The 26,041-nt window shown below is 41.4% G+C and overlaps 1 protein-coding gene across 3 annotated transcripts in view; it reads left to right on the top strand.

The window, feature by feature from the left end:
* Positions 1-26,041, top strand: part of URB1 (URB1 ribosome biogenesis homolog) — a 57,984-nt gene that overhangs the window by 5,961 nt on the left and 25,982 nt on the right. For 2 of the 3 annotated variants that reach the window (XM_068912275.1, XM_068912289.1), the window contains exons 6-21: positions 1,393-1,478; positions 3,818-3,943; positions 5,745-5,875; positions 7,064-7,259; positions 8,400-8,537; positions 8,938-9,111; positions 9,749-9,896; positions 11,706-11,828; positions 14,930-15,042; positions 16,177-16,296; positions 20,122-20,238; positions 20,895-21,033; positions 22,122-22,292; positions 23,554-23,750; positions 24,385-24,612; positions 25,160-25,339. In XM_068912275.1, coding sequence (XP_068768376.1) covers positions 1,393-1,478; positions 3,818-3,943; positions 5,745-5,875; positions 7,064-7,259; positions 8,400-8,537; positions 8,938-9,111; positions 9,749-9,896; positions 11,706-11,828; positions 14,930-15,042; positions 16,177-16,296; positions 20,122-20,238; positions 20,895-21,033; positions 22,122-22,292; positions 23,554-23,750; positions 24,385-24,612; positions 25,160-25,339 — 2,387 coding nt within the window. The remainder of the gene's footprint in view (positions 1-1,392; positions 1,479-3,817; positions 3,944-5,744; positions 5,876-7,063; positions 7,260-8,399; positions 8,538-8,937; positions 9,112-9,748; positions 9,897-11,705; positions 11,829-14,929; positions 15,043-16,176; positions 16,297-20,121; positions 20,239-20,894; positions 21,034-22,121; positions 22,293-23,553; positions 23,751-24,384; positions 24,613-25,159; positions 25,340-26,041) is intronic. The other variant, XM_068912284.1, reaches the window with a different exon arrangement.

Below are 26,041 nucleotides of genomic sequence, written 5' to 3'. Positions count from 1 at the left end.
CTTGTATATATATTTTTAAAAGGCAGAATCTTTTAAATACGATAGTAAGTATTAGCTAATTCAAAATGTGAACCGGTTAAACAGCGCTAATAAGATAGAAAAATCGTATTTCTAATCTCATTTCAACAAAAGCTTTAGACTTAAGTATTTTAGTGTTTGCCTTTTCTGCTTAAGAATAACATTTGCAATCTGCAAAAACATTGCAAAAAATAGAAAGCCCTTGGTGATACAGATCCAAAAATCCTAAACATAATATAACTTTGAGGCCATGGAGTCAGTAAGCAGAAGAAAACTCCACGGCCTCCAACCTTGCTCATGATACAGTAGCAGTGGGCATGTTGCTTTGAAAAAGTTTAAAAAAAAAAAATAATTGTTAAAGACCGTGCATGCTTTAGTTCCCTTTTTACCCTCATGCAGAAGGACTGCCCAGCCGTCTGTAGTCCTTCAGGCTGGTTTTTGTGCATGATTCAAAAGACCAATGGAATGTCTTTTGCATCTTTTACGGAGGCATTACGTGGGAGTGCTCTGCAAGAGTATGCTATACCTATGTATCCCTAGAAAATGGAGTCAAGCTGACAAAGAGGAGGATCCAGAAAGTCAGATCTTATGTACACTTGATTGAGTGTTGGAGCCCTCATTTGCTGAAGTTTACTGAAGTTTGCCGAATTGAATTTTGACCCTTGCTGAGGTCATTGAGGAACGCAGAAAGGATCTAGAAGTTCTTAAAGCCCTGCTAACTGGCAGCAATTCATTTCTTCTGTGATGAGGTAGTGAGAATAGGTAATTATTATTGACTTCTATTGTTTATGCTACCCTGGGAGCTGCTGACTTCCTTTAATTGCTGGCGGTAGTTCAGTTCTTTCAGAATAGGGAATGACAGTGTACACCTGGGCCAAATCAGCACAGCTGATTTTCATTATCCCAACCTAGACAAGCTGAAGTGCTCCAGCTTTGGGATGGGCAGGTGAGCCACAAAGCAATGCATAGGTTTGGGGATTACACCTCCAAAACATTTGAAAAACACCCAATGAAACAGTTGTGAGCCTTTCAAGGAAGGACAGTTACTTGCTTCAAGTTTAAGTACTGCTTAGCAGATTGGGGCCTGAAATACATTTGGAGTTGACAGGCACTGTTGCAATAAGTGTTAATAACTGAGTTGGCAAATTAGCTAGTTACAGTGAGGGTAGGTTTGGCAGCATTACTTGTTCGTTACTGTAGTTACAGACACATCATCCTTTCTGAACTCTGATTGCAGCCTTTTGGCTCATCTTTAAATATAACAATGAGGTAAATAGTATGACATTGAAGAGAAACGGGGAAGAATTCCCTGAAGCATTTTGGTGTGAAAATAGCTTTCACATCTTCACATAACATTTGAAATGTGTTCTTAAGATTTCATTCCAGATATTCTTCGTTCTGGAATAAAGGAAGACAAAATATCTACTGTCAATCTTCTGCTCTCCACGTTGAAAACTAAGGTACAATATGCCCTTGAAATGGCTTTGTCTCTTGTTTTCTGTTTTCCTTGCTGCTGGAAACGGCTTTGCAATAGTTTCTCATAAAATATACAGCTTTTAAAGAAGTTGGCACTGTGCTGCTGCTAGAAGTTTGTCATTGTTTCCATTACTGATGATACTTGTTTGTGGCTGATGGCTTGGCCCTAATACTGTTTCAGGACTGAGGCTTGTAATGTTTTTCTAATGCCCACTTTTAAATGAAATCATTGCCTAGCTTGTACTTGGATGCTAATTTCAGCTCATCTTTAGTGTGTGGTGTCCAGCACATTCCTATTGTCTCATGAGTTGTGATTGCATCAGTCCTGAGCCTGAAGGTCAAAAAGACTGGAGTCTTTTCATTGCTTTTGGTGACAATAGGGTTGATCCTTCAGTATGTGCTCCATGTTGAGCTGGAGAGGTCGTATGTTAGTTAGCTCTGAACCGGGTGACGAGCACACAGTCTCATTTCCAGAAGCAAGAGAATTTTGTGTGCTTTTAGTGTGGGGAATCCTGCTTGAAGTGGGTTTCTAGGGGTTACCTACTTGTAGCTGAAGGTATGCAGTACTGTTCCGCAACCTTGGCAGGTCTTCCTTGGTGGCCACGTCCTGTGGTCCTGGTGAGCTGATCCTTGCACTTGCTTACAATAGTTAGGACTGCCAGTCTTCTGTTGTAGGAGATAAATGCAGTTGAAGGTATTTCTTGATGGGGTAAAGGAAAGGAGAAGTTTTATTATAAAATTGCCTTCTCAATGAGGAAAAAAGTCTTTCGGAGAAGTTGTAAGAAAGAAAGGGTATATTCCACCTGCTATCAACACGTGCTGTTGGAGAGGTAAGTCTTCTCCTCTTTGAAGCTGTTTTTTATGATTCTTTCGTAGTAGATGAGAACTGTGGTATAGCAACGGTAAGACAAAGTCTGAAGGCAAGAATTGCTGAAAGGCAGGAGAATTGGTTAAGTCTCTGTCTGCCCTTTCTGTACTCTGTTGTTCTTTTGCTGCTGCGGGCGCAGCAACTGCACCAGGTTTATTTTATTTCTATCAAGATGTTTTTTTCTGAATGTTTTTTTAGTTCCAGTGTCTATGATTTTTTTGAATCTATGTTTGGAATTATTGTAGCAACATTGCACAAGCTGTTGAATGACCGGTTGAAAGAATGAATTAAAAATACTTTCAAATTATAAAGTGAGTATAACCCGAAGAACTTATTTCAGACTCAGGCCTTTCACAACTGCCAATTTTAAGCCAAAAATATTCTTTCTTTTTTTTTTTTTATTGTAATAAGCTTAAAAGGAGGGGAACAAAGCTAGCATTGAAATGGAAAATAAATCTCGGAGAAACTGTTTTCTCCATGAAGCTTTTCCCACATAGGAATCCTGTATCATATGATGTTTTATGAATGTGAATTTTGTGAATTGATGAAACTATGACATATTACATGACTTCCTCAGCTTAGCAAAGAAAATCTGAATTTAGAAAAATAAGGACAGGAAACACTATAGGAGAAATAACATTGGAAGATTTACTTTGGTTTTCAGTGCTTACTTTTGCAATTTTAGTGTTATATTCATGCTGTCTTCTTGATTACACTGTCAGTTTCGTGTTGTGGCTAGTAATGTTTGATCGTGAGTCTGGAAAATTTGATTTTAGGAAACATATATTTTAAAGATTTCGCCTGGAACCCTTCCAAATTCTTTTGTCCTGCACATAAAAAAGACAAAACAAAAAAAAACACACTTCAGCTTTTCACATTCTGCTTAACCAAAACTCATTGTTCTAAATGATGTAGATATATCATCGGAGTTTTGAGTGAGATTTGGTCCCACAGGCTTTATAAGCTGTCTGGAGTTTCTAGTTGTCACAGAAACACCTGCTCCACCTGTTTGCTGGTTCATTTGGTTATCAGCTTTTGGCAGCTTACTCCACTGGATCACCTCCCCTCTATTCACTCCCCGCTATTCAAATTTTATATTTAGCAAGTTCTACCATTTCAACCAGCAAGCTCTGGGATACTTGTCTGAAATCTTTGTGGTTGTACTACCTTAAATATGCTGTATGCTCTTTAGTCGAAGTTGAGAATCTGTCTTGTTCAGCATGCGCAATGTTTGCGGAAATTGGTTCAGAGTCCCGTGGCTTCAAACGGGTCAAGAAGGGAGCGTGATTGTAAGAAAGACGTGCTGACAAGACAGGCAGAAACTTACATCTGCTGTAGTGAGGAGAGGGAGCTGTGTGTGTACAAGAAGAAAGAAGTGTGGTTCTGATTTACTGTTATTTTCTGTTTTATGATGACCTGCAATAAACAGAAGGGTTTTTGTCTCATTGTTTTCAGGTGGTTCAAAATAAAAGCGTCACCAAGACCCAGAAGGTGCGTTTTTTTACTGCGGAGGTGTTGAATCACATAGCTTCACTTTACCGTTGGAATGGGATTACTGATGTCAGCACTGAGGATTTCAAGGTCTGGTAACTTGTTTCTTCATAACTCCTAGTCCTTTTTCTGTTTTTTCTGTCTTCTGCAGCCCACGAGTTCTGGAACAGCTCTCCTAAGGCGAGAACAATTGGGGAGCTCAAGAGGAGGGTTCTGCAAAGACTACTTAAAAAGAAACCCTGACTTTGTGCTGCTTCTCGCCATTTGAGGACGAGGGGTTGTTTCCCCTCCCTGATTGCTTGAACTGCAGTGCTGATTTGTTAGTCAGGGAGAAACGAGGATCTTTGTATGAGTACCATATTCTCCTGCCTGGACGCATTTGTCTCTCTGTAGGAGAGTATAATGGGAGCAATGTTCTTACCATGTTCTTACGACGTTCTTATCATAGGCCTCATTTCCATTCTACAGACTGATCTGCTATGAGAGCTAAATGCCCAAGATGGTAGCCAGCATTTTAAGTTTGCATGGTCTGAGAGGTTGTCAGAGTTTCTAAGGATTGAGCTGCTCTTGATTCTGCTGGTCCATGAAATTGTTTCTGAAGTCGTAGATGACGCAAGGATCAGGGCCTCGGAGCCAGTGTGTGTTAGTACTGCGCTGTTTCTGCTGAAGGCGTTTTGGTATCTACTCTTCATGAGTAGGTTGCCTTTTTTTTTTTTTTTTTTTTTAAATCTTGTAATCCTTTTTTTTCCCCCCTCTTAATTGTGGGAACAAATGAGGCATGCTTGTAAGCCTGAGGGCAAAGCAGTGGAAAGTCTTCCCGTACTTCCACTGGATTTTTGCATTGATTAGCCCTTGCTCTTTAGAAGCCTAACCATTCTTCATCAGAAATTCTAACACTGAAGAATTGCCTTCTTGTACTTCCTCTACTGAATGTTTATGCCTATGTCATTCCAATTCTGAGATGTTGTAAACACCTCCCGGAGGAGATCTGTTTCTAGTAGGTGACTGTTTAGAGCTCTGTAAATTTATGACTCTATTCGGAAACATGCATTTCAGATTGGAGTAATTTTAAATTCTTGTAATTCCGTGTAACTTGTGAACCATATTGTTCGTGATTTCCCAACAAAAATTGCTAAGGGACTTTTTATTCATAGGAGTCTTGGATAGTGTTAACTGTAAAAGCTTAACTTAACCTGGATGTGTGCTTTTTTTTTTCCTTCCATTTTTGCTTGATAGAGATTTTGGTGCCTTCTTCCATTTTTGTATCATAACTGTGACGGCATTCATGCCCCACCCCCTTTTTCTGAGGTGCTGGTGTTTTCAGTGCATTGTTAGCTATCCATCTTTTGCGGCCTGTATTAAAGTTGTTCCATCTTCTGCCAGATTTGCCCAAAGAACGTACAGTCTTTGTTTCACATGCTTGTGCTGAAGGATTCAGTGGGGTTTTTTTTTTCTGTCATTCTGAATTTTTTTGCTCTGAATCTGGGCTGTAAGGTTGAAAGTTGGATATTTCAGAACGGATATTTCCCAGGATGGCCTTGCCTCAATTTGTGTAAATGATACATCACTACTTTTCTTTAGCTTTGCTTTTCCCTGTCTTTATCTGGCTGGGTTCTTACCAAAAAGCCCTAACTCAGTAAAGCGTTGTTGATAGTAAATACATATCTGAATTTGGGTGGGTTGCTTTCCTTGAAACAGGGTATTGTAATATTTAATGTGTTTAACACAGAAACTGAGACTTACTGTGTTAATGTGAACAAAAAACAAACTATCTTCTAGCATTTCTGTATAACAGTAGCTTCGTGAAATTTGGAGAAAAGCGGAATTGATGCAAGATTTTCTTTTGTGATATTGAAAATTATGTCTGTCTTATTCCTTTTGGATTTTATAGGTAACTCAAGGTTCTGAAGAGGTGGGAAAGATCATGGTACGAGAACTTGTTCATAATTTCTTAATGGACCTCTGCTGTTCTCTGAAACATGGCATAAATTTCTATGATCCAAGTCTTGGAACTTCTGGCAGGTAAGTCGCCAGTCAGCTGTGCTAGCTTTGTGCTAGGAACAGAAGAGACCTTTCTAGTTGTCTTGCTTTCCAGGCCTTTGCAAGTAACTTTACTCAGTCAGTTCTACTTCTATCTCAAAAACTTGTGGCCGAAGAGAGAAATATATTGATTAAATTTCTTTTTGTATTTCATCTATTTTAACTTCCCAAGATCAAGCTATTAGGTCTCCTTATGTCTCTCCACTCTAGCAGGCCGAGTGGTCTGCTCTATTCCTAGGGGCTTAAGAGGCAATGGTTACATTCCTCTGAGCTATCCCCATGAATAACTAAATAGACACTAAGTCTGTTATTGTAAGGTGCGATCTTTGGACCCTGGATTTTTGATCTTTGGACCATGGATTTTTAATGTGTGCGTAAAGAAAACAGAGCTGTAATGTAAACTAGACCACAGTTAAGTATCTAGTCTAATTTACGTTTTGTAGAACTATAGACAATTTATCCCAGATTTTGGTGGAATGTCACCATTGATTTCAGTAATGCTAGAACACCTGGTCTGGATACATGTATTGGCCCTAGAGTTTCCATTGGCTAACCAGTTAAAATATGTGTTAACTTAGATTGATTGTACCAGACTGATACTGGTACAATAATTTTAACTCTTGTAATGCCATGGAGGGATTCTCTTAAGGTGATCTTACGCTTCATCAGCTGGGCAATGAAGGCATTCGGCGGTAGTAGCAGGGACTAATACTGAGTCGTACTAAAACAGGATGTTTTTTGCTTTGATCAAAATTTTAACTGGTATTGTGCTGGTATTGGCAGTAGTCTCACTTTGTTTAGGGATATACAGAAGAAACTTTGAAAAATCAGACTGAAAGACCACAGAAAATACTTCGCAGTTTAATATTAAGCTGTAATTCTATGTTTTCAGCTTCGTGAAGTTTGTTTTAGAATATTTTTTTAAACATTGTGGTTATGTTCCCTTTTGTTTGTCATGCAGAACATCTGTAGCTAAAATGAGTTCTTACTCTCCTCAGTATAAACTCATTATGGCAGCGGTGTGAGAGGTCTTGCCTTGGATTTACCCTGGCAACAGTTAGAAGAGATTTAACTTTTTGCATTGCAATATCAGTTTGGAGTTTTAGAGTTATCATCACTTGTGAAATATCAAAGTAGAGATTTTTAAAGTATGTTTTCTATCTTCTATAGAGGAGGAAATGTGGTGCTTCTGCGCTTTCTGCTTGGTTTAAAAACTGCAACAGAAGATGAAATGGTTGCTGACCTTGTGGTGAATATTCTTAAAGTATGCCCAGATTTACTGAACAGGTACTTTAAGGACACCCAGTATTCTTTTGTTCCTAGATTGAAGTCAGCTTGGATGGACAATATCAAGTTACTAAAAAAGGTGAGAGTATGAATGATGCACAGCTGTACTCCACAGAGATTCTAATGCTCTTCCCCAAACTGAAGTAATTTTAGTTAAACAGTAGTGCAGAATTACACAAAATCGTAATAGGAATGACAGTAAATCAAGCATTTCTGGCCTAGAGAAAAGTTATAAAGCCAAGGTCCTTGGTAGTAAACGGGGAAGCCTGCCTTTGATTCCATTTGTTACAGACTGCTGTCACAATGCATTACAAGTTCTGCCACTGCTGTGTGAAACTTACTACTCGAGTACTGTCCAGTACATGGGCTCAGCCAGCTTGTGGTGTGGCCATGTTAGATGTAAACTAATTTTGAATTCGTGTTCTTAGCCCGGGTCTTGCCAGTGACAAGTAACAAGAATTCACTGATTTCAGGGGAGCTAAGCTGATGATCAGCTGGGCTGGTGGATGAGACACATTCCCATGTATCTGAAGATGTATTGTATTCTCAGCTGTAAAAGCACACTGCTGTTTTAGAGAGTTTATTGAAATCACTAGAAAGGCAGGCAGGCACGGAATTTCAAATAAATAATGGTCTTAAAAACAAACCGGTCCAGCAGTGAAGTTAGGTGATTGAGATTTAAGCGAGCTAAACAGGAAGAGCTCAATGCTTCTGAAATAACAACCTCAATTACTGTAGATATGTTAGGAAAGAAGCAGCAGGATGTTGTTAAGTGTTGAAGGCGGTAAATGGAGGAGGGTAGCGGAGAGGAAATGGCATCCTGTTTTCTGTGGGTGCTAAGGAAAATGAGCCATGGCTTAGAGCCACAGCTACTTTAAAAAGTATAGATGTAGGGAAGGTCATTTGGTAAAAAGCTGCTCTCAGAGCAGGAGGCCGTATAAACATTTAGCTGTAATGGGAAATAAGGAATTGGCATAAGAAGCAGTGGGAAACCTCGTGTTGATCATCTGATTTTCAAGGTGCAGCAACATAGCAGTTCAGCTAGAGAACTGAATAGAAATTTGGAGGATGCTTTGTAGCATTCGTGCATAGAAGTTAGCATTTAGTACTGTTGTGATTACTTATGATTAATAGAAGCTCTTTTGTAAAATGCTCCGCAGAAGAAGCTGCTATCTCCAGAATTATGTCAATTTAGATTAAGCTGTTATTTTTCTTTCAGATCTATGAGGCTCAACCAGAGATTTCCACTTCTTTTAAGACTACAGAGTTTATTCCTCTTCCTAGGCTACTTTCTATGGTGATGGTAACAACTGTCCCTGCAGTGTGCAATAAAATAATGTTCACCCAAGGACTAAATGTAAGAGCAATTTACAATATTTCAGTGGATTTTTCTGTCCTTGTTAGTACTGTCTGATTTAAGTGTGCGATCATCCAAGAGGCTTCTTAAGTTGATTAATTGCATATGTTTTATATTATCTGTCCCAGTGTAAAGCTGGTATGGGGAAGCACTGAAACATGAATTAAATCCTATTCCTAATGCTTCCAAAGTGCTTCCATTCACAAACCCCAGTTCTGCCAGTACTCACAAGCAGTTTGGGCTGGAAATGAGAAACCTACCTACAGATTCTTTCCCGCAAGCTGAGCTTTAGGAAGTAAATAATTTATTTATGAATTTTCATATACATTCAGAATATGGATTGTGTACAAAGCATAAGAAGCAGCACTGAAGCATCATTAATTCAACTTCCCTCTCTTAGTTACCTAGCAAAGTGGTGAAGCACAGCATCCTGTCCCTTATATCGACAGTTCTGCGAAGAGCCTTGAAGAATATTGAGTACTGTTTGAATGAAGACACTTGGCAAAAGTCAGAAATCTACACGCTGTCAATGATGCAGGAATTCACACAACTCTACAGAGAAGCTATCAGCAAGGTATGAAGTAAAAAGAGAGTCAGGGTGTAGAGCAAGTCATTATGTGGCAGGTCACTACTCCTGTGCTACACTTTCTCCCCAGGTGGTTGCAGCCTGGGAATCAGTAGGTAAAGCGCCTTTTGAAACGAATAGGGAACTTACAAGATGTTAACAACTGTTGTGGTAGCAGAGCACGTTGTCTGATAAAGCTGGTCAATAGAAACGCTAAGGAAATTTTGTTATGAGACAAATTTGTAATACTGGCAGCTGTTAAATTCCAAGAGCAGCTTCAGGAGAAAATTCTCCTCCTGGTTCAAGTAAACTATAGCTAGCAAGGTTGATGCAGATCTATAAGCTACCAGACAAGCTAGAACTTGAGGTGAAAATATACCATGAATACGAAGAAAACAAGTTTGAACGTTTAGCAGGTAACTTTTTCAATAAAATCCTCCTTCCAGGATTTATATTCTGCAGATCTGAAGTTAAAGTACTTGATTTCAGATCTTTTTCTGATTGCTTACAAGATCAACTGCAAACTTTCTGAAGAGCAGCAAGACCTTTCCTTGGTTTCTTTTGAATATTTGAATAGCTTTGAATATTTCAGAATAGCTTTCTCTAGCACAGGAGATCTGTTGTGATTCACTCTTTTTACTTCTAGCTTTTACCAGACATGAACAATATAGTGGCTGTCTGGCAGTCACTTCTGAAGCAAGAGAGAGAAAATCATGATGGGCAAGAGAAGAGGGAAAGCACCATCTCCTCTGTGAAGGCACTGACTGAGATAGCAGAAGTTGCTGAACCGCATGGTAGGCAAAGCAGGTGGAGTCATCCCTTCTTACCTGTGTGTGAATGGGTGTCATGAAATCCTTGTCCCGTGTAAGGTAGTTCACTTCAGCAGAGCCCAGATGTCACTCCTAGCATTTACTGTTCAGCTTTGCTTTGTTCTGCTCTTTGGGCAGTTCAGTTCTGACCAGTGTCAGAATTGCTTAGCAACACAGTTTGGCAAACTAGTTGGCATTGCTAAGTAAGAGGTTAAGCGGTCTGACTTTCTGCTGTCCCTGCCCTCCCATGCTCTTGCAAGCATTTTGCAGGCACACAACAAAATGAGCAGGGAAACTGATCTGTCTGAAAAATAACTCCTTGAGGGTTCCCTCCTGCCCCAGTCAAGCTTTTCCCTGAGATCATTTCTGTGAGCCTGTTAGCTACTATGGCTACATGAATGTCTGTATTGCTGTAGTGCAGGGATGGAAATGTGCACGTGTTGGGAGAAGGGGAGAGTGAAGACTTCAGCTGTGCTTTCATAAAAATTAAACAGTACCCCTCCCAAAGGACATACTTTTATAGTCCCATTGTAGGGAACTGGAATTTTTAGTTCTTTCCGTAGCTTAGCTAGCAGCCTGCAATATTTAATTATAGGCTGAGGATAAACCTACAACAAGCTTCATGCCCTTCACAGGGCATACTCCACACTGGGACGTTCTGGAGCAGAGGGATCATCAGAGTGTGTCCTTCTGTGTATGGCTTTGTGCGCCAAAATAGTTGTCAACAGTGACACCCTAGGGATCTTAATTGGTAGCGTGCCTTGGAGACCAGCAGAGTAGCTTGTCTCTAAAGATCTGCTACTTTATTTTCTCTGCGCACTAGGGTGATAACACTATGTCAGTTACCATCCATTCACCTCTAACAGCTTTATTTGCAGTGTGACAACTAGAGAATTCTTTTCTTAATGGAAGTTGAGACTCTGGCAAAGAAGGACAAAGTTTATACGTGGCATCCATCCGTTTCTTCATGGCTCCCTGAGGCAGACCCAGTTAGCAGGAAAGAAATAGGTGTAAAAAAAAAAAAAAAGTTTTGGCTGTCCTTCATTTATTTTTGCTTCCTTTCGTTAGTGACTGGATAACAAGTAGCTTTTATGTATCCTCGTGTCATAAACTGAAAGAGTATTTGGCTGCTGAAATGGCTTTTCATTAGAAGTAAATCCCCAGCTTTAGCTGGGGATGGGGTTTCTCTCATACAGATATTTGTTGGCTTCCTCCTCCCAGGAGTTCACATTTGGAAAGTATTATTTTGAATAAGGGAAGGGAAAGAAGGAAACTTCTAACTAATGTAATAAATTACTAATATGTTAGCATACTGTCTCCTGTACTTCCCACAGTCAAACCTACCTGGTGTTGGCTAAAAACTCAGTCCCCCAAACCCAGCAGCCTGACCATATCCTTTTTCTTGCCTTTTTTTCTATTGGTCAACCTTAAATAGAACAGCAATGGGACTGATTGGATCCTTCTAGCGGATGTCAAAACATTGAAATTGTCTTTATATGTGTGAGCACTTCACAATCAAATTTAAAAGGGCAACTGCCAGTTTGAGCACTGAATAAGATTGATTAGTTTTGGAAGTATTCAGGCAGTAATACTGGGGGAGAAAACTGGAGATTCCATAATGATTTTTTTTTTCCTATTATTTTGTTAGTCAGGAAGATAACTGATCGGTTCGTTGGCAAGTCTGTTGGCAATACAGTCATTAATTCTCATGTTGGATAACGTAGGTGCTACATTGTGCTTCCTCGGTGTAAAGGAAGGAGAAGCTAGTTATGTCAACACTTTGTTTTTGCTTAGGTTCAGATGATGCCGAAACACTCTTTTTGAAAGCTGCACTACTTCAGGTCATATGCCTTTATCAGAAGGTTGTGCCCCATTTGGTAGCGCGGAGCAATTTTGATTTTAGCAAGCTACTTAAAGGTATGTTATAGGTATTTCTATTATCACTGTGTTTACTGGTTATTTGCAAAGTCCTCAGCAGAAGGGAAATATTTACTTTTACTACTGCTGCTTATTTACTGTGTAGCTAGAGAAAGAATGGTTTTCAAAAAGTAACCCATTTTAGTTTCTTTATTGGATTGCCATTTATTATTGCTGTTTGTGCAGTTCTCTGGCACTCTGTCTTCTCAAATTCCATAGCTGCTCTGCTCTGCTCACTCTTACTGTAAGATGTAGGTTGCATTACAGTCTTCCTCTGAGTATGTGGTGATCTTTCTGCAGAAATTTTTCTTCTGTGGGGTTTTAATTCTGATGTTTCTGAGGAAGACATATATCCAACTCTTAATGAGAATATGGGTGCAAAATTCCCATAGGTCTATGTGTGGTAGTACTCCATTATAAATAAGTTATTTTACAGAATCACAGAATGGTTGAGGTTGGAAGGGACCTCTGGAGATCATCTAGTCCAACTCCCTGCTGCTCAAGCAGGGTCACCTACAGCACATTACCCAGGATTGTGTCCAGACGGCTTTTGAATATGTCCAGGGAAGGAGACCGCACAACTGCGCCAGTGCTCTGTTCCCTCACAGAGCGAACTTCCCATGGTTCAGTTTGTGCCCGTTGCCTCTCGTCCTGTCACTGGGCACCACGGAGAAGAGGCTGGCCCCATCCTCTTGACACCCTCCCTTCAGACACTTGTACACGTTGATGAGGTCACCTCTCAGTCTTCTCTTCTCCAGGCTGAAGAGGCCCAGCTCTCTCAGCCTTTCCTCATAGGAGAGATGCTCCAGTCCCCTAAATATTTTTGTAGCCCTCCGCTGGACTCTCTCCAGTAGCGCCATGTCTCTCTTGTACTGGGGAGCCCAGAACTGGACACAGTACTCCAGGTGAGGCCTCACCAGGGCTGAGTAGAGGCAGAGGATCACCTCCCTCCACCTGCTGGCAGCACTCTTCCTCATGCACCCCAGGATACCATTGGCTTTCTTGGCCACAGGGGCACATGGCTGGCTCATGCTTAACTTGTTGTCCGCCAGGGCTCCCAGGTGCTTCTCCACAGAGCTGCTCTCCAGCAGGTCAGCCCCCAATCAGTCCTGGTGCCTGGGGTTATTCCTCCCCAGGTGCAGGACCCTGCACTTGCCTTTGTTGAATTTCAGGAGGTTCCTCTCCGCCCACCTCTCCCAGCCTGCCCAGGTCCCTCTGAACGGCAGCACAGCCTTCTGGTGTGTCAGCCACTCCTCCCAGTTTAGTATCATCAGCAAACTTGCTGAGGAGGCCCTCTGTCCCTTCATCCAGGTCGAACTTTCCAAACTCTTCTTAGCTGCGATGATACAGACATTTTTTTAGCGGGATGGTTCATAGAAGGTTTGGGGAGGGGGAGAGGATCACATACAAATTCACCAGTCTCCTCTGGAAAATCTTAACATTTAAATAATTTTTCCATTTGCTGTGCTGTGGATTTTTTGGCTCATTTGTTTTACTCTTATCATGATTTTTTGCAGCGTGTGGGGAGAACAGCAGTGTTCCAGCATGGTATTACCTCCTGTGGAAAATCTATATCAGGAAGCTCATTAGCAGTTTGCTGTATTTTGGTCTCTGATGTCGTGTTCACTGGAGGTATTCCTCTCCAGCCAAAGTAAATAGAGACATTCTGTACCCGTTTAATGCAGCAAGGATGATGAGCCACAAGTTATGGGTTGTAGGCAAGATCCTCCAGTACTGCTTGTGGCTACAGCAGATACAACCATTTAAAACTGAGACTGGAGGAGAGAGAGCAAAAAGTTGTTTGGGCAGTGTTGCTGTCCGTGGGCCAGCAGAGCTTGTACGCCACCAAACTAGAACAAGTGTCCGTGTTTTAGGCAGGTCTGGGATGCGTAAGAATGGGAGTTATATAAGTGCCTTAATTAAAGTCTGTTAGGGGAAGAAGGATTTTTAAACCAACAAACTTTGATTAAACAGTCTCATGGATAAGGTTTTTTCTCCCTCTGTCAAAGCATATTTAGTTGGCTTGTGTACTTGGTGACTCACAAAATCACATATCCTGTTTATCCCTTTACTTCTGGTATTGATCTGCTTTTTTTCCAAAATGGACAAAAGGCACGACACCTCTTCATGAGACAGAAATCTCTTTGATGGTATGTTTTGTTACAGTATGAAATAGTGAAGTGGAATAGGATGGGAAAAAAAAAGTGTTATTCTCTCAGAAACGTAATAAAGAAAGCCTGGATATTAAATTTGATGAAAGAGGATATGATTTCCTTCTTTCGGATGCCACTTTGAGAGTTCTGTCATTCCTTCCCCTCCACCTGATCAGAACATACAATCTGAAGGCATCGTATTTTTCTACTTTGTAGCAATGTGTGTCTAAACAGCTGGTACAATTTTATTGTTTGATCTTACTGTTGGTTGGACTTTGGAGTGATGCTGCCTTTTTTTTTTTTTTTTTAATTCATTGTTCTGCCTCGACTGTGGACCAGAAAGATACTATACCGAGTACAAAAAGCACACTGACACCAAAGCTCTATACACTTGATCTCAGACTGCAGTTGAAGTGTGGGCAGGTTGATTTTTTTGGAGCACACTGAGGGGTCTCTGCATGGCTCTGTCATCTGTAAGGTGGTTAATTCTGAGGCTATGCAATAACAGTCGTAAGCAGATGGTAAAAGTGATGTGGGAAAAGATATAAGTGCTAAGTTCTGTTGCCTGTAACAAATTTTGGAATAGTGTAATCATTAAAATTTGTTATTGGATTAAATTCTATGTTTTGGTCTCCAGTTTTATCCATCCTCTTCCCTTCCTGTAGGGGAGAGCTTTACAGAGTTCCTGAGGTTGATAGAAGGGTTTTATAATCCTGTGCACCACTGATAGCTGGTGTCAGGGGCAAGTCTTAGGCCCTCCCTGCTGAGGGCTGGGTTGCAGCCTTAGGTCAGCCAAAAATAGTAGCAGTGGGAGATCATGTGGCTTGAAAGTCTGTGAACTGCCTGATTGTCTCACACTGATGTTTTGAATGGAACCTTATATGGTTTGTGTTCCTGACAATCTCAGGAAGAAATATCAAACTTGATTACATTGCTTTCAAACCTCAGGTATCGTCACCGAAAAAGGCCTCCGAGAGGAGATCCCTCCTGTTCTGCAGTACCATATACTAAAAGTGGCCTTGGAACTGCCTGCAAATAAATTTGCCTGGTTCAGAGTACAGGTAAGAGTCTTCGAGGCAAGTTTATGTTTCTTTGGCCTGTTGTCCTCAGATCTTTACATCTGACACTGAATGGTTTTAAGCTAGTCCCAGTCCAGCTGCTTCAGCAGGAGACCCTTTTGTAATGCCAGCAGAAACTGTGTCCTTAACATGAGTGAAGAATCCTTTCTGAGCTGAAAAGTTTTTGTGCAAGGACAGAATTTTTTACCTGCCCTGAAGAGGACTGGGGAAAGTTCCTTCAGCTCCTCTTGTCCTTGGAGAGAGGCAAGAGTGAGAACTTGCTGATTTCTGTTTGCTTGGAAAGCTTGAGATTACAAATCAAGGGAATGAGGGGAGTAGTTCCATCCATCCATCCTGGTGAAGAATCTGACATTTATTAAGGATGTCCCTCCTCTCCCTAGTTACTGGAAACTTTCAGGGCTCCTGCTCTCCTCTTTACTTCAGGCTAGTAAAAGAGAGCTGGAGAGAGCCTGCTATAGATGTATGGAGAAAGGAGTGGCCTAGTCTTGGGGGAAAGCAGAGAGACCTGTGGATTTGTGGCAGTGACCATGCCTAGTAGGGTTTTCTGTCCTATCCGGTCAGCCATGAAGGAAAAGTGAGAACTACTGAAGTGTATTCTTACGGCTTTTCCCCTTTAGTATACACAGATTTTAACAGAAGAGATAAAAGCCAAATCTGGCAGTGTTACTGAGAGTTAGGCTTGTTAGGTATCAAATGCAAGTCACTGAGAAAAACAGGGGAAATGGCTTAAGGAGTGTCATTTCATTTTTGTAAAGTGTTCAGCATCCCTATGACCTTGTGACTTGCATTGTTTTCCTGTTCTGTGGGGACTAAATTCAGTCTCTTGACTAAATATAAGAAGACAGAACTGTAAGATGGAATGGATGATTGTGGAGGAAGGTGGCTTTATCTCACACCCTCAGGTTAGTAGTTATATCTGTTATTCCTCACTTCTTCCGCTTTCCAAAAGCTATTTGCAGCCTCATCTGAGTGCAGAAGTAGTATAAATCATCCCACTCGTTTCTGGCCTTGGTATTTTGGGCAGGTTTTAAAAATAATACACTTTTATTAGATATCTGTCTCAATGCAATTACAGTGTTACTGTTCCAGGGGAATTTTAATATATTGTCCTTTTAGGATGTCTCTGAGATGGAAAAGGTGTCTGGTGAAAAATCGGTTTTCTACTTACTGATGAAAATGTTTGTTACAAGTAACCATTCTCATCTGAAAATATCAACCAAAAAACTGATCATCAAGGTAAGCTTTTGATCTGAAATACCAGGGTGTTCACTATATTCCATTCATCTGAAACTTCAGGATTCTGAAAATTTCTGCTAGGGCAGATTCCTTGCTGCTTAGGAAAGGAAGGTGTGTGGCCAGCAAAGCCTTTTTTCCATTTTCTGTGATTGCTCTTGGGAATTGCTGTAAACTACCTATCTATTAGCGAAGTACTTTGTGAAAATAAATATTGTCAACTGAATTTGCTGCAACAGTTGATGAAGAGGAACAGTGAGGAAAATACCTTTTTAATGATTACCTATTTCTTAGGGTGAATTAATTGTTGTGATGCAGTAATAAACTGCTGTAGTTTGTGTTGACATTGATCAAGCAAAGATTAGTTTTGACTTTTTTTCAAATCCTAACGTGTAATCTGTAGTTTGTTCTTTGTTGCTTTTTGTTTCCTAAAGCCTCATGCCTAGCTCGTTGCTCTGCCCCTGCAAAATAGTCTAGTTTGGTTGCAGTCTTAGCTCTGAAACAGGGTACCCCATCTTAAAAATCAATTTAAATCCCCTTCTGTGCATATAAATAAGAGATATTTGGCTTTTCAGAAGTGCTAAGCAATTGCAAATCTCATGAAGGCAGCAGGAGGCTTCAGTATCTTTTTAAAACTGGGCATCCTTTAGGTACTTAAATATGGATAGAGAGCTACATTAAAAACAAAACAAAAACAAACCCCCAAAACTGCACTACAAGTTTCTAAGCAACTTGACCTGGCAGGATCCAAGGCTCCTTTGTGCAGAGCCCTGTAGTAATAGGAACATATGAGTGGTATTTCCATACATATTTTCCATACATTTTCACACTTAATTTCTGCATGGAGTTCAACCACAGGATGCAGTTGTAACGCCCAGTCCCCGAAACCAAAGTTACAGTGGTTAAGTTAGGTTTTAGTTGCCTTTGATCCCTGGCACTAGGGTGTGTTTTGGAGGCTGGAGACTGCTTTTCTCAGAGGAGCTCCATTTCTAGGCTTGTACAGAACTAGTGTGGTGGTTCTCTTGCTAGGTCACGGCCTCTACCCCTGGGGAATGAAGTTGGTAGAACATGGTTGATAAACCCACAATAGTTAAGGTGTGCCAAAGATTTCACTTGCCCTTTGTCTCCTACTCAGTGAAAGCACTTGCATAGGAGTGAGATGCAGTGATTAGGTTCTGTTGTAGAGCTGGACCTTTGTCTTTTCCAAAGATTGGTAGTGCTTTGGACCGGGCCGCCTGGATTTAGGAAGTATTGTCACCTCTCTACTAGAGGGATGTGATACAAAATAGTGTGCAGCTCTAGTGTCAGGGAATTGCTGAACCTGCACCCACGCAGGTTACATAGACTGTGGATTTAGTGTCAAGGCAGCATTGGGGGCCCTGTTGGTTTTCTGCTGCGGCTGCTTTTAGCAGCTTCCGTTGGCAAAGCTTGAATCTGAAATTTTCAAACCTTGGCAATGGCAGAGTGACTTTGTCTTGCGTTAATGAGTATCTCAGTCAAAACCCACCCAGTGTAGTTTTTCCAATGTATTTGGATACTTTTGCTGAGTGGAGACGTGGGCTGTCTGACTCATTCTTACTTCCTCTTTTACTTTCAGTCTGTTACATTTTCTCTGAACAGAAGACAGAAGCAGTGAAGGGCAGTGAAGTCAGTTCAGAAAGGCTGCTAAGAATAGATGTTAATGAATGTGTTTTGCTTATTTTTCAACATAGTGCCATATAATTGAAAGGCATGTTTTCAGATTTCACATTCTGTTCCTGCCTGTTTTCATGAAAGCTGCAAGTATATTTCTATTTCAAGACTCTGTGAAAAATAGTTATTTAAAAATGAATCCTTTTTCTCTCTTTTTTTTTTTGATTAAATGAATTGTCCTGTCAGATTCGTGTAAGCAGAGGTGTTATTTTTATAGCTGCTCATGGTGTACACAGAGTAAATATTCAGCAAATGAACTGTGATAACTTTTTCTGTAGTTTGGGTGTAGAGAGAAACAGATTGATCCCTTGTTACTTCAGACATCAAGCTTACGTGCCAGATTTAGCAAGGTAGTCAAGGTTTCTTCTGTTGATGAGAGTAAGGGCAGGCGGTTCTACCAAGGTGTGCCGTTCGTATCATCTGTCAGCTGGGTTGTCCTTTGGACGGCAGTTCCTCGTTCTCCTCCTCTTTTCTTTCCCTCAAAGAGGGAGCAGAGGGTCACCAAGTTCCTAATTTAGGTGTCTCAGTTAAGAGCCTGAATTTATATAGGATGAATGTGGGCAAAAACTTCTAAATGTGTTAATGTCTATTACTTCATGGTGGTAAAATTGTGTTCACCCCTCTATCCATGCTGCTCTCAGATGCGCCCATATTTCTCCCTGAACCTTGCTGTGGTCAGAACCTACTGTTTATTTATCTGTCTACCTGTCTGCCTTACTCTTTTGAGCACAAGTAGCCTGATTTTCATTTAATTGAGCAGTGATTCTCCTTTTTATTGTATCAGTAGTGTTCGAAAAACCCTCTATAGACTGTTTTTGAGGGTTTAGCATTTTTTCTTCCTTTTTGTTTTTATAATGACATTAAATGGTCGTTAAAAAAGTACAACCCTCTTAAAGTAGTATAGCCTGCTTTGCTGAGATTGTAAGAATGAGATTTATTAGGTGGAGGGAGTGAGTGCTCCGTGTCAGGACTGCTCTGACCTCACTTGACTTTGTGCTGACTGACTGCTGGCGACAGAACGACTATACTTGATTGGACCAAAAGTCCTTCTAGCCTTTTATTCTGGCTCTGACCGTAGTCAATGCCTTTGGTTATGTCTTTGGAGGGGGAATCTTCTTTTCCAGCGTGTGAGACAGTATTGTAGTAGGCCGTGTTGAGGGGAACACATCTAGTGTGTGAGGCCACATGCCAAAGGGGTGGGGAGGGACCCTAGCTCCAGTATAGCTGTATGAAGTAGGGCTCTTTTACAGGCTGTGACCAGCAAGATGGATTAGCCCCTGGTTGTAGCAGTGCCACATCCAGTTCTCTTTCTGCACCCCTGCACATGCTGACTCTGGCACATGCTGAGGTCCAGTACCTGCGTCCTGGGTGCTCGTAAAAGTCCCGTATTCCAAATGCCTGTGAATAAAAGTTCACAGGGAGATCATTAATTTGCTTAGTATCCATTCAGATGCATAGCTGTTGGCAGAGTACTTGAAAGGGTGCATGTTGGATCCATCCCATCTACGCAGTCAGTGTGAGGGTGGGAATCAACTGGAGCTGTATTTGATTTTTTGCTGCGTGTATCAGATGAGAGGAGGGCAGACTCTGGAAAGACAGGAGCAGAAAAAAGTTGCTCCTAGCTGGTGTTCTCAGTTCTGAGAAAGTAAGCCACGTTTTGCCTCCTGCTTGCGTCGTTCTTAAACCCTTGCCGTTCTTTGCCACAAGCCTGCTAGAACTGCTTTTTGCTCTTTTCCTACAAAGCTTGTGTGTGTCTGGCAGAGCTCAGCAAGTTTCATTCATCACCTGTAACGTGCTCATACCTCACCTCTCAGCTAGTAGACCCTAGTAAAAGGGTCTTGATGAAGACCGCAAGGCCTTGATCCAAGATATGCTGAAGCTAGTTGTTTTTTGGAGGTTGGTTTTTGTTTTTAAAAGTGCCTTACAATGGTTTTAAAGACTTGCATTCAGCTTGAGACTCTTATGTGATTAGAGTGGCCCTAGTGAATGGAAACAAGGCCTTTTGAACTGAGGGGGGTGAGAATGGCAGATGTTTGTTTTCATTAATCTATTCACCTTTTCTTTCTAAGAAGAATGAAACGTTAAATTTGCTATACAAAAGGATCTGTGTTTTTCCCCCTTTACTTTTCTGGACAGGTTTTACATGACAGCGGAGTGTTTGAGTACACATGGAAGGAGCTTTCAATTTGGCTGGAACACTTGGATAATACAAAAGAAGACAAAAAGGAAGCAGTGATTCAATTTTTGGAAAGGGTAACAAGCGTTCAAATTAGCTGGATAAACAATGCCAAGAATAGCGTTAATGGAAGCTAATTACTTTGTTGCTATTGTTGAGAAATCTTTCAAAGAACCATGAATGAATCCTGAGAAAGGCAGTGATTGTTATTCTTTGTACAGAGCTGACATCTCTGTTGTCCTGTGTGGGAGGAGAGTGAAATAATTTAGGCAAAAATTAAATCTAGAAAGATATATTGTTATTACAGCACTGATGACGTTAGGGCAAAGTAATGGGGGGATAGCTCTTCTCTCTTCTGTTCTTTATGTGATAACATCGGACAAAATTTTCAGACTGAAGTAAATTGCAGTCTTTTAAAGGAAAGTTGACGTGTCCTGTTTACTTTTCAGGATGTTAAAAGCCCAGTGCTTCTCTTTGGTTGTGATTCCCCAGGGACTCTGTCTGCGGTAGTACTTTAGGTGTGAAATAGCAGTGGGCGTTTCTTTCTCCATCAGGTCCAGTGTCTCATCTGCAGTAACCATAGGCAGATTCCTAGAGAAGCATATATGATTTGTCCTCTTAAAATTTTCCCAGCTTCCAACCACTCTCAGCCCAGAGTCTTTCTCAATCAGATGTGGTTTCGGTGTGCCTCATAAGCTGGGCACTTATGTTCATTTCTCAACTTTGTTAACAGATCCTGCTGAAACTGGTGACAAATCCCTATCCATATACGGATAAAGCAGCAGACCTTGTTCAGGAGGCCAGTATGCTCCAAGTTCATATGTTTAAACAAGACTCCGATAATGTCAGCATCCCCATCTCTCACATTGATGGTATGTGGCGATTCCCACAGCAACACGGAATTTCAAGGCCTCATGCTAAATCTTCTGGCCCTGGTCAGGCAAACTGCCAACTGTAACCATAGCAATCCTGCTAATATAAGGAAATGCAGGGTTTACCTTCTCACTGCATGTTTGGTATTGGAACCAACGTCTGAATTGGAAAGTTATGTCTGCCCTAGAAAGTAATTTCTGATGCAGTTATGCTGTTTTAACAGTGTTTTAGGATCTCTGTTTAGGATCCTGTATGTTTCTACAGTTTCTAACTGATCCGGTTTCTAACTAAAGTGAAATCTGTTGCACTTCCTCTCTCTGGAGCTGCTCATCCCCTTGCATCTGTAAAGAAGGGACTGGAGTGCCCGGGGAACTCTTTACTCCTGTGCAAACAGCTGGAATTTTGCTCCTCCTGCTTTCAGGGACCGGTCACAGCCCTGCTGCAGGCAAAATCAGGACATTGCAGATGTGTACACTTGCACAACTTACCATGTGCTAGCTGTTCCTGCTATAACAGTCCATGCATAGGATCTTGAGTTACATAAATGTAAGATAACTGAGGTAGCTTACCACTCAGTACCAGATGGATAAGTAGCCCTGGGCTGACTCTATTACAGACACTTAATGCCAACCATGAAATACATGGTAACTTGTTCATATATTAAAGCTGTCTTTGACTCCTTCCGGAGTAAGGTTTGGTTCTCTGGTCTTACAGAACTGGGGTGTTCTTCAAGGGCTGCCTAGGCAATTCTCTTTATGCAGAAGTAGCTGCTTCATTCCTACTTCCCCCTGTGTATTTCCTGTCACCGTTATGCTCTGATGGTGCTTACCTGATGCCATCGTGATAGCAGTAGGTGATATACCTGTCAGTTGGACAGCAGTTTTGAAAGCCAAACCTTAAGGTAAGCACACTGTGTGAGCAGCTGATCTTACAGTTGCATTTAGGAGCTAGTCGAACATGTCTTTTTGTCCTGTTTCTGCTTCAGAGACTCAGAAGCAGCCTCGTAATCCTCAAGTGTTGCATTCGACCCTCCTTGGCTTTCTGGTTTGTCTGAATCTTCTGCTTACATTTTTCTTTCATTTAATAGATGTCCTGGATATGGTGGATGTCCTAGTTGAGGGCAGCGATGGCTTAGATGAAGAAATTGGATTCACTTTAAATGAAGACACTGTTATCCAAACGTTTCCATTTAGTGCTGTTGTCCCTGCTGCATTAGAAGCCAGGAATAAACTGTTGCTTCAGACTGAAAATGAAACAGGTACAGATATTTGTGTTTCTATATAATATCCTTGAGGGTGGAAGTTGGATCACTTTTACCCAGTGAACACTTGAGGACATTTTATTCTCTCCCATTCGAGCAGAAGGAGACATGGATTCAGTGTGTTCCCTGCTGAAGAGAATCATTAAAGTTTATGAGGTGCCTCTATCCTTTTCTCCTGACCCTAGAGAAGCTCTCCCGTGGTTCCTAGAATAGGAAGAGAGATGGAAATGAGGGCTCTCTATAATTTCCACTTGACTCTGGGGGAACTTGATGGGAAAGCAAATTTGCCAAGGTCAGAACAAGAGAGCACACATTTCTCCATCAAGATGCAGAGAGGTGGAGGACGAGGGTAACCCCAGATGGGGCAAAGAACCGCTCTGAGCACAGCACAGAGGGGACTGAGGACCAGTGCAGAGGCAGTGTCCCTGTAAGGAGAGCCTCAGCCTAATGGCAGCTGCGCTTCAATAAAAGCCTTTAAGCACAGAATATGCAAATCGTGAGAGGAAGGTGGTTCCGACAGCTGTGCTTAGTAAACAATAGCTAGCTCTCCTGTTGAGATCAGTTAGTAGGAGAGAGAGGACTGGACTGCTGAATATGTAGGAAATAGATGAGTTTTCCAAAGAAAATCTTCGCTTCAGGGATAAATGTTGCCAAGTTCTGGCCGTTTACTTGAGAAAAGGATCTAGTGGAGTGAAGTCATGGGGGCAGCTGTTGGCCTCAGAGCAGGATCTCTGTGCTTTGCCAACTCCGGCACTCCTCTCTAAGTCCTGTGTATATTTGGCTGTTGAGTAGCTCCTGGGGTGGACCTTTCACAGTTTTGAAAGGCAAGTCCTCCGTATTTAACCAGTGCATGTTAACCTGATTGTGTTCCCCTCAATACAGATCAGATTAGCTCTTTTAGGCTGCTGGGCTGGGATCTGTATTGGTCAAAATACAGACGAGTATAGCAAACAGTTAAGACAGAGTTAGTTTTATGTGTGTTTTGAAGGAAGAGGCTAAGCTAAGTATGTATCCTGCAGTGGGTTGATTATATACTTCACCAACGACTACTGTATGGAGGTTTTTTTCAGGTATTTCAGTGACTCAGGAGTGTTTGTCTAGCTTATCACACATTTTTTAATTCATTTCAATAGTTTTAAAATTAGTAATATTTAAACACTGTTGTCCAGGCCTGAAGGAAAGAGAGTGGTCTTAGTGTCTGTGCTTATGCAGATTCCTTCTGTCAACAAAAGTTTAATTTTTGGTTTTGCTTTTGTAGGAGCACACATCGTAGAATATCTTGTTGCTGTTTTCACTGACCTCCTGCACTCTCAGAGAGATCCCCTTGCTCTCTGCTTGATGTTCCAGCTCTATGATAAAGATCTCCAGTCCCTGAAAGTTTCTAAGTATCCTCAGCTCTACCAGTTTAACCGATACTATAATCTCTGGATACCCCAGCAAACTCGGGAATCTGTGGTATGGAGTGCTTGGAGTCACTGGAATGTTTGAGTCAGAACTATTAAAAACACAGTGTACGAAGGTTACGTTTCTGTCAGAAAGTACATTTAGATTAGGCTAAATCTTTGTTGCTTCATGATCACAGTAGGGGACGTGAATTTGCTGAAGGCCTTTTCTTTAACAACACGAGAAATCTGTGCTGTGATTGGGAAGTGAAGCCAAGACTCAAGGGTCCTAAGCCATCGCCCAAGCAACAGCTCCCTTGTTATTCCCCAGTAGGCACAGTGGGGCATGATGTAGGAGTGCTGCCACTTTCTTCTAGCCGAAGGAGCCTGGTATAAGCTGGTTGGAGTTCGCCCAGGCGTGGGCTGAAAATGCCTGGACAATTTGTGCTGGGGTTGCTGTGCTTTTGTGTTAACCAAGCGGTGACTGTGTGCAGATTTCCCATGGGACACCTTTGACTAGCTCTGTGATTGTGAGCCTGCACACATGTGCTCCTGTAGTAGAAATGAGCATCAGTCTGGGGTTCTGCATGTGTATCCAGCATAGAACTCACTTCGTAGCAGGGGTGACTGAAAAAGCTTTTGAGTAATACTCTTAAATACTTAAATATGCTTAAACTTGTTTTCTCCTGTGTTCTTTCCATTTTAAGCAGTTTAAACAATGCAAAGAGGTATGCAAAGAACCTGCTGTGGCCCTAGATTCTGTGTTTACCACTTTGCTGAAGAAAGCCTATGAGAGAGGAAGCAGTACCTTAATGGAAGATGACATCCAGACAAAATTGAGAGACTTGGCTTCCCGTCTCCCACCTGAACAGCTTTTGCTGGGAGTAAAGCATGTGTTGCTGTGCCTAAAATCCACAGTGGAGAACTTTGGCAGTGTAAGAGCAATGTTTTGATGACTTTGTGGACTTTTTGTTTTATTGTAATGCAGCAAGTACAAATAACTTGGCTATTAAGCATAGGGATCCCGTTCTGCAGCTTTTTCACATACTCACTTTTCACTGAGGCTGTAGAGCACCTGCAAAACTCCACCTAATTTGTAAACAAATACCTGTCCTTCTGACTGCTGAAGAGTCTTTGATTTACTTTCTGTGGGTTGCCATTACTGACTTGTGTATGATGTGTAGTGCAAATAAACTCCAGGTATTAATCCAGCTCTTGGGTCTCCATCAGACGCCTTTCTGGAGAGTGATATTTGTCGGTCTGTGTTATACAGGAAGTCATGAACATGCATAAAAATCTCTAAATGTTTGCTTGACATCTTGATTTTAAGAAAAGTCTCAGGTTTCTACTGTGAAAGAGGGGTTTCTTCTCCCAGAAAGGTTATATTCTAGGAAGCTCTTAATTAATTCCTGTAATTGTTGCATTCTGGAGCTTTCTGTCCCCCTCCTTTTCTCAACTTCCAAGGTGTCTGTGTTTTCACAGCTTAGTAAAACTTCTGGTCCTCACCTTCTCCATCTCTATGTGGACCTGCTGAGCAGCTTGTTGTGCCAGGGTAATCAAATGGAGCTGGATAATCGGCAGAAGCAAGAAGAGGTTCAGACTGAATCAGATCTGTTTATGGACGTGGAAGCTCTGATTACAGTGGAGTCTTCAAATGACAAGGTACAAAATCCCTTGATAGACAGGCCGATGTTAGTAAACTTGTTAGTGTCACATGTTAGTAACCTTTGATTTGATTTATTCTCTAGGGAAAATATCCATGAGTTTTGCTGAAGCATTTACTAAAGCAAGCAGTTTTAGAAATGAGTGGTTTCTGAGCACAAATTATGTTGACGTTTTATTTTCACTGATCACCAAAGCATAAAGCTGACTGACTGTTCTCACTGAAACACAGCAGAGTGTGACAGAAAACAAAGGAACTAGCAGAGAATTTCAGGGATTTCGGTTAGGATTGCAGTGTGTTTGTCATGCACTTACTGTGAAGGGGCTTGAATAGATTTTTATTGCTTTGTAGAAGCATTGCTATAGTTTTTGCCAAGGTGTCAGAAGGGCTGGAGAGGCAAAAGGATACACACTGTGTTTTTTCACAGAGGTCTATTGAATGGAAACAGGTTTATGCAGAGAGATGCTATTAAGGTCCAGGAGAAGGACTCATGAATTCTGAGAATGTTATCCAGGAGTTACGAAACTGCTCCGTGGAGACGTGACCAAGCTGCAGCATCCACAGTCTCATCCCTGAGCTATAATACAGCCAAGACAGGCCATGCCAGAGGTCGCTAACTTTTGAAGAAAAAAAACTCTATTTTGCTAAGCCCTGTATAAAGCCTGGTTATCCAAATTATGTACTTGGAGGAGTGGATTTTT

This window comes from Struthio camelus, chromosome 1 (assembly GCF_040807025.1).
Source record: "Struthio camelus isolate bStrCam1 chromosome 1, bStrCam1.hap1, whole genome shotgun sequence".
NCBI classification, from domain to species: Eukaryota; Metazoa; Chordata; class Aves; order Struthioniformes; family Struthionidae; genus Struthio; species Struthio camelus.
The sequence above is the reverse complement of the archived record's forward strand: the minus strand, read 5'-3'. Positions and strand labels throughout refer to the sequence as shown.